The sequence below is a fragment of the Hippocampus bargibanti genome, linkage group LG08 (genome assembly GCF_051943395.1).
Source record: "Hippocampus bargibanti isolate YZ-2025 linkage group LG08, ASM5194339v1, whole genome shotgun sequence".
Lineage (NCBI taxonomy): Eukaryota > Metazoa > Chordata > Actinopteri > Syngnathiformes > Syngnathidae > Hippocampus > Hippocampus bargibanti.
Window position 1 is genome coordinate 4,154,228 of NC_142741.1, and position 8,204 is coordinate 4,162,431.

General features: G+C 49.3%; 1 protein-coding gene across 1 annotated transcript in view; it reads right to left on the reverse strand.

The window, feature by feature from the left end:
* ttn.1 (titin, tandem duplicate 1) overlaps window positions 1-8,204 on the reverse strand; it is a 144,833-nt gene that overhangs the window by 68,000 nt on the left and 68,629 nt on the right. Inside the window, exons 105-123 of the mRNA XM_089003514.1 lie at window positions 7,863-8,162; window positions 7,596-7,777; window positions 7,144-7,273; window positions 6,878-7,068; window positions 6,360-6,789; window positions 5,987-6,292; window positions 5,726-5,907; window positions 5,466-5,595; window positions 5,233-5,384; window positions 4,874-5,021; window positions 4,636-4,801; window positions 3,791-3,942; window positions 3,397-3,693; window positions 2,429-2,728; window positions 2,037-2,351; window positions 1,804-1,952; window positions 820-970; window positions 453-734; window positions 41-343 (exon numbers count right to left, since the gene is read on the reverse strand). Of these exons, the coding sequence (XP_088859640.1) occupies window positions 41-343; window positions 453-734; window positions 820-970; window positions 1,804-1,952; window positions 2,037-2,351; window positions 2,429-2,728; window positions 3,397-3,693; window positions 3,791-3,942; window positions 4,636-4,801; window positions 4,874-5,021; window positions 5,233-5,384; window positions 5,466-5,595; window positions 5,726-5,907; window positions 5,987-6,292; window positions 6,360-6,789; window positions 6,878-7,068; window positions 7,144-7,273; window positions 7,596-7,777; window positions 7,863-8,162 (4,266 nt within the window). The remainder of the gene's footprint in view (window positions 1-40; window positions 344-452; window positions 735-819; window positions 971-1,803; window positions 1,953-2,036; window positions 2,352-2,428; window positions 2,729-3,396; window positions 3,694-3,790; window positions 3,943-4,635; window positions 4,802-4,873; window positions 5,022-5,232; window positions 5,385-5,465; window positions 5,596-5,725; window positions 5,908-5,986; window positions 6,293-6,359; window positions 6,790-6,877; window positions 7,069-7,143; window positions 7,274-7,595; window positions 7,778-7,862; window positions 8,163-8,204) is intronic.

Consider the following 8,204-nt stretch of genomic DNA (forward strand, 5'->3'; position numbering starts at 1 on the left):
CTCTTTGTCTCATGTGATTCCAAACTTGCCGTTCACTTACTCAATGGGTCCTTGACGACGAGCTCAGCTGCGGTCTCCATGAACGGGCCAATGCCAATTGCGTTCTCTGCGGCAACTCTGAAGAAATACGCCTTGCCCGAGGTAAGGCCAGTGGCAACGGCATTCTGTCTGCTGGCAGTGAACGAGAGCGACGTCCAGGCTTTTCGCTCCGCTTCGCGTTTCTCAATCACGTAGTTGCTAATGGGAGAGCCGCCGTCATTCTCCGGGAAGTACCAGTTGATCTTGCAGGAATCATTGCTCAAATTCTCCGCAAACATGGGGATGCCAACTGGCCCAGGAACGTCTGTTGGGGAATGCAAACAGGGATCAAAATCAAACCAAAGTCCTTCCCCGAGTCTTGCAGACAGCTTTGAAGAGTTGCAAGGTCTCATTTAATGCCAACAAAGACTCACCCAGCACTTCCACTGTGACATTCTTCCTCTTTTCCCCTGCATCGTTCTTTGCGGTCAGCGTGTAAATGCCAAGATGCCTTCTGGTACACGGTTTGATGACCAGAGATGAGCTGATGGCCGTTGTCTCCACCTTGGCTTCAAGTGGGAGAGCCGTTCCGTCCTTGCTCCATGTGACCTCTGGTGATGGCTGACCAGACACATAACAGATGATCCGGATCACCCCACCGGCGTGGACCACCATCCTTTCCTTCACCGAGGCATCCAAATCAACGTCAGGGGCAACTGAAGAGAAAAGTTCCATAAAGTTGGATGAAAACACATGGAGACCATTGAACTGCAACGAGTTTGTTCTGGGCGACACACTCACCATTTCTGTCGTTGAGCTCAAGCACCCCAGGTACTTCACCTGGTTCACTCATACCGGCAAGGTTGAAGGCCGTGACCTTGAACCCATACCGACCGCCGGGCTTCAGGCCAGCAATCACAAAGCGGGTTCCACGGATTTCGGTGTCCTTGGCCTGGAACGCCAAAAAATGTCACCATGGTATATTACAAGCAAAGCTGGAAGGAACCATACATCATTGTCTATCATTGTCACCATCATATGGCCCATTCGTCCAGAAGACTGAGGGGGCTGTGTAACATGAATAGTAAGAGTAGATTTCTATTTTGCTGGTTTCTTCAGCCGTCATCTGTACTTCTTTGAAGGATTCACTAAATCGCCATGGTGGGGTGAGGGTTCATTTGGATCGTTCTTACAACAGACTTCTTAGGCAACATAGGCTTAGTTATGCTGATGAGATGATACCAGTGCAAATGGGGCAATCAAGCCAGTCGTAGGTCCCATAATCAGGCAGGACAATAGACGTAATCAGTGTAGCCTCAGGGAATAGTCCTCTGCTCCCCCTAAACTGAGAGTGGGGACCTATCATAGCATAGTCTGGCACCGCCACGTCTGGACAGTAGGGATATATATACAGTAAAGTCTCGTTATATCGATATCGGATATATCGATAGTCCCGGTTATATCGATACTATTTCTATGCACGCACGGAAAAAATTACATGCAAACAGGGTCGGATATATCGATAGTCCCGGTTATATCGATATTTTTTCGGACTCCCTTGAATATCGATATAATGAGACTTTACTGTATATATAAGGTCAAAACCATCAGCAAATTTTAATCTGCTGACGAAGACTCTTGGATAAGATGCAAAACATCAGACACCTTCAAAAAAGTACAGATGACGGCTGAAGAAACCTTCCCATCAATTGACCACTCCTGTACGACTGAGAGCTTACACAGACGTTTTGCTGAATCTGCTTTTTTGAGTGATTTTTCTTTCACCTTGACCCAGACGTCAGCGCAATCTTCTTTGTACTCCACCCAGTAGCCCATAATTTTGGAGCCTCCATCCTTCAAAGGGGGGATCCATTCCAGATCCACTGTGGCCCTCGTCCAATCTGAAATCTTTGGTGTTGGTGGAGATGGTGGGGCTAAGGAACACAGCAAGCATCGTTATTTGAAACCCATCAGCTTACTTTGTTGTTTATTTGATGACCAAGGGTGTGAGCGCTTACAGATGGGGTCTCTCGCAAAGACGGGATCGGTCGGGACACTGGGGAGTCCGGGTCCTGCGGCGTTGATGGCCGTAACTCTGAAGATGTACTCGGAACCCTCAACGAGTCCGCCGATTTTAAAGGATTCACCCAGGCCCGTGGGACGGATCGGGTCACGTGTGACCCGGACCCAGCGCTTCCCTGTGGTCTCCTTGCGCTCCAACCAGTAACCAGTGATTGGCGTCCCGCCGTCGTCGTCGGGCTCCTCCCAAGTCACGATCATGGAGTCAAGGGTGACGCTGGACACGGTCGGCTTCTCACATTGCCCAGGGGCAGCTGGAGTTCACAACAAGAGTGTTTCGTTTGGCCCTAGAGTTCGGAACTGGAGCCCACATGAGAAGAAAACGGCTTACTGTAGAGGTTTCTGGCCACCTCCGGATCACTGTCTAGTGGTTCGCCAACTCCATACTTGTTCTGGGCCATGATGCGGAAAACATACTGGTGGCCCTCCATCAGGTGTTCCACTGTCCAGATACGCTCTTTGGGCTCACTGGTGACAGGGACCCAGGTATGTCTGTTTGCCACACGCCTCCAGATGACATAATTGGTGACTTTGGAGCCACCGTCATCTTTGGGTGGCAGCCACGAGAGTGTGACCTTCTCTGCCCCGATCTCCTCAAACTTAATGGGAGCAGAGGGAGGACCAGGACGACCTGGGGGAACAATATTTTATAAGACTGTGTGAAAAACAACCGGCGACAACAAAGCGACGAAACTGGGCGACAATAAGGTGTTTAGGGTTGACAACTCATAGAAGTGAGGACAGCTGAGAATATCATCGGTGTCTCCCCCCAGAGCCATCAGGATTGCTGGTGATCCCTCCCACAGCCTCTTCAGCCTGCTGCCATCGGTTCGGAGACTGCAGACTCTCCGAGCCAAGACAAGCAGGCTCAAGGACAGTTTCTGCCACCAGGCAGTCAGGAGACTCAACACCCTCCCCCAGCCCGGCCCCCCCTGCCCTTTCCCACTGCCACACTCACCGAACTCTGAGTACATGCTATGGCTACATGCTGTACTATCATCCTGAACTCTAGTTTGTCTCTGCAAGACCTCACTTCAACCTTCTTTTTGTTTTTGCATTACTACACTACGTCACTTTACATACGACACTACCTCACTTTACATTGACAAAGTACATGTATTGTCCGTTGTCAATTGTCTGTCTTTTTTAGCCATATTATAAGTGGCTTGCACGCTGGGTCCGAGAGGACAGTCATTTCATCTGTGCTGTATGTCATGCATATTAGCATATTTGATAATAAAGCTGACTTTGACTTTGAAGACGCCCCAACCAAAATTGTAGACGGAAACTGGGGCTTACCAAGCACGTTGAGCCTCATCTCCTTGGACGCTTTGCCAAGACTGTTGGAGGCAACAAGCGTGTAAAGACCAGTGTCAGGGCGTTTGCCCAGCTGGATCAGCAACGTACAGCTGTCATCCGACACCATCTTGTTGATATGTTCGTCGTAGCAGACCTCCACCCTGCTGTCGGACTTGTGAGGCGGGGCCTTGTACCAGGTGAGAGTGGGGAACGGGCAGCCACGGATTCTGGCCACAATACTGATGTCACTGCCTTGCTCGGCCTCCATGAACTCCTTCAGCTCGATGGCTGGAGCGCCTGGAGATGCGGTGCAATGACACAGATTTGGTGACCTTGTCAACTTCACGCTTGACTGCACACGAATCTTCATTTGTTCCATATTTCAATATCTTACAGGTCTGGTCCTGAATAAGAACGGGCCCAGCAGTGGAAGAGGGTCGGCTGGCTCCAGCCTGGTTGTAAGCGATCACTCTGAACTCATATTCGTCACCCTCTGTCAGGTCCTCCACCTTAAAGCTTGTGACGTCAATGTCCCTCCTGTTACACCTGCAGTTAGGAGTCAGAGTTGAAAATCGGGCCTTCGGTGTGACCAATAGGGGATTAAGCCCTTCCCCGGCAGAAACGAGCATACACATTTTCACAAAATTATCTTTTTTCAGTCGTGGACGAGTATACTAGTTCGTCTAAATCCTTACCTTTGAAAACATTAATAATAATAATACTATTATTTCCTTTATAAGCGCCTTTCAAAACTTTCAAGGTCACTTTACAGTCACATGAGAAGTTTTTTTCTGTGGGTGAGCAGCGGCAGCCACACGCACCAGCGTTCACTCAACCCGGAAGTAACTCAAATAGATAGAAAGAGAAAGCTAGCTATCTAGCTAATAGATAGCTAATAGCTCGGAAATAGATAGCTAATAGCGAGGAAATAGATAGCTAATAGCTAGTGAATAGATAGCTTATAGATAGCGAATAGATAGCTAATAGTTCAAACTCGTCAATTTTAAGCCATTGTGATCCATTCGACGTTTGAAATGAGTATTCTCGCGATAGATAGGGTGGACCTTGTGGGATTTCACGGACATTGTTACTTGCTATTCTCACAATAGATAGGGTGGACCTTGTGGACCATTGACTCTGGTAGAGACTCATCGTTTTGCTCAACTGGGCAGGATTTACAAACTGTTTTCATAGCCAGCATCAACAATAGTTGGGGGAGGGGTTAAGATGAAGTTTTACCTCCTCCAGGACTCTTTCTGGCTGCCGCTGGAGTCCCAGCAGAGTAGGTCAACGCTATAGTGAGTGACAGGTGAGCCGCCATCGTTTTTGGGAACCTTCCATGTGAGGGTTACTGTACCCTTCTTGACGCTCTCGATCTTAAGCCTGGTTGGAGGATCCGGTGGATCTGAAAGCGCAGATGCAATTCACGTGCAAGTCCCCAAAACGTACCATAAGCTTTAGCATAACGACGACGTACGGATAGGATCTCTGGCAGTGGTTCCCTCGGCGGTTGCCACGTAGGGCCCAAATCCAAGTTGATTCTCAGCCCGAAGGCGGAACAGGTATTCCTGACCTTCAATCAGGTCTGGAACCACCAGAGACTGTGCAGAGCAGCATGGATTCACCTGATTGGGTGAAATGAGGGGCGAGAGAAACTTCAGTCCATCTGTTGGTGTTGCGTCTTTGTTTTTTATTGGGGGGGAGGTGGCGTGGGTTGTTGTGGGTTATTCAAGACCTGGTTAGATTTTGCATTTGGGTCATTCAGTCCTTTAATAGAACTACCACTATTTTGTTCCGAATAGATTCCAACATAGTATCATATATGATATGCTTCACCTTTGTCCAGGCTTTTCCCAACACGGTCTTCTTCTCGATAAAGTAGCTCTTCACTCTCTCTCCGCCATCATTCGCTGGAGGTTTCCAGGTGAGTCGACAAGTACCTCTGGTCACATCGCTCACATTCAGGTCTCGAGGAGGTCCTGGAAGATCTGATGGGGGAAAAAAAGACGTGGTGGCTTCTGAATCTAATTTTGTCCATTACTGTGAATGGTGGGACTTGTATTACGCACCGAAGACATTGACTCGCACTTTGAGTACTTTGTGTCCAGCCGGGCTTTCCGCATTGATGATGTAGCGGCCAGCATGGTTCATTTTGCTCACAGGAATGATGACCAAGGAACTCGTGTCAGTGGAGTGAACCTACCGGGAACAATGAAGTCAATCAACAAAAACCCTTGGCAATGCCACTTGCTTCTGGCTTGCCCCGTTTTCAGGAAAGTTTGCTCTGGATGACAACGTGCAACCCACATCGTCATCGTAGTCCATTTACCTCCGAGTCTTGCGGAAGTGTATGAAGTTCATTTTTCATTTCGGTCTCGGCTGTTCCGTCGAAGGTCCAGACTACTCGAGGCACTGGACGGCCACTGACGGTGACCGGGATCTTGATTGTGGTCCCAGCCCTGCAGTTGAGCAGGTCGTGAGCGCTCACATCCAAAGACACCGTTGGTTCAACTAGAAGACAGAGACAGGGAAGGACTGAAAGACTGTTGTATGCTGATGAAATTCGACAAACGCATGACAAAACTCTTACCCAGAATGTCCTGAACAAGGATTTCTCCAGTCTTGGCGGGCTCAGAATTGCCTGCCGCATTCACTGCGTAGATCCTGAACTTGCATTTCTTGCCTTCCTTCAGGTTTGGGATGGTCATCTCAGTGGATGGATGGAGTTTGTCGGCAGGATTCACCCTTCTCCAATCAGGGGATCCTTCCTCATGCACCTCAATGACGTACCCCTTAACGGGGCTGCCACCATCCCTGTCTGGGGGGCTCCAGGAGAGTGTGACGCTGTCCTTGCACTTGTCTTTGACCACGGGGGACCCGGGTGCAGTGGGAGGACCTGAGAAAAATTTCAGTGTTGCAGAAAAATACCAAGCCACGCAGGACATGGAGAGGTCCAAACTCACTGCACGGGTCCACAGCAAAGCGGCATTCTGTAGGCTCACTGGGAGGTCCGACCCCCGCAGCATTGGTTGCCGCCACCCTGAACTGGTATTCTGTTCCCTTGGTGAGCTTGAGAACGGTGTATTCCAGAGCTTTCACAGCCGGTTTGGTGACCGGGCACCGGTTAACGCGCCCCCAGTACACTGCCCCACGTTCCCTCTTCTCTAGCCAGTAGCCTTGTATGGCGGCGCCGCCGTTGTCGAGGGGAGGATCCCACGTCAGAGTCATTGTGTTGGATGTGGCGGCAATGATCCTGGGGTTTCGTGGCGGTCCGGGGAGTCCAAATGGATTTTTGAGTTCCACCTTCTCAGAGTCACAGCCGTCACTGATGCCGTATTTGTTCTCCGCTCTGATTCTGAACTGATAGTGACCATCCATATTGAGTTTGTAGACCTGAGTGGACAAAGGCCAGACCGTCAGTCTATGTCCAATCGCTGCGCCGGATGTACCGTCAAGTAAGCGTGCATGCATCTGCCCTCACCCCATAGCGACGATCAATGAGGTTTGAGGTCACCGGCTCAAAGTCTGACTTCTTCTTGCTGGCATCCCTGCGTTCCACCATATAGTTGGTGATCTCGCTGCCACCGTTGTCTTCTGGGGCATCCCAGGTAAGGTAGCAGGAGTCCACCGTGATGTCAGAGACAACAATGTTCTTTGGGGGAAGAGGGCGGTCTGAGAACAAAGGAGGTCAGGTTAAACAAGCGATAGCCGGCGTCAGGTAGCCCCTGCCTCTAAAGGTCTTCCTACCGAGGACTTCTACGCGGATGATGTGATGAGCTTCGCCACAACTGTTTTCAGCTACAAGTTTGTAATTGCCTTTGTCCTGCCTGACGGTCTCTGTCATGGAAATGGTTGTCCTCAATGTTGAGCGATTCACCTGGTAAGAGTCAGCACACCACATTCAACGTGAGGAGGCAATTCATCATCAGAGAATCCTCCAGTCAATCAAGGAGGTGCACATGAGAAAAGGTACTCTTCAAAGAATGAATCAGAATTAGATTCTGATTCAGTACTCTTCAAAGCATGAATCAGAATCAGATTCTGATTTGGTACACTTCAAAGAATGAATAAGAATCAGAATCAAATTCTAATTCGGTACTCTTCAAATAACAAATCAGATTCTGATTCGATACTCTTCAAAGAACGAATCTGATTCTGATTGGGTACTCTTTAAAGAATGAAACGGAAGCATTCCTGACCTCTTCGGTTTCCAGTTTCATCTTCTCTCTGTCGCATTTTTCTAGCACCTCATCGTCCTTCATCCACTTGATTGTCGGAAGAGGAAGTCCCTTCACCTCAGCCGGAATGTCGATGGCGGAGCCCTTCTTCACCACGATGGAGTTACTCTTGAAGTACTTGAGGATTGTAATCACTGGTGCAACTGGGAAATCGAAAAAGTCAGACTTTCAATTCATCATAGTGGCGCTTCTGTTTTAGTGGTGGAAACATTTTCTTTCTTGACGTACTTTCATCATCCTGAATCTTGGCAGTGATCGGCTTGGACGGAGCGCCGTCCCCAACCTCATTCACAGCTTTCACGCGGAACTTGTACTCCTGGTTCTCTGACAAGTTCTCAATGACACCAGAGCACTTGGTAAAAATCTTGCGGTTGGCCACCTCAAAGTCATTACTGTCAGATCTCATCTTCTCCACGTAGTAGCCGATGACGGGGCTGCCGCCGTCGCTGTGCGGTGGCTGCCAGGCCAGCGTGATGGTGTTCTTGCTTCTATCGGTGTAGTGAAGCTTCTCGGGAGGAGATGGCGTACCTGCAGGAAAATGTCAGAGAAAGTGTTAGTCCGCAGCGCACG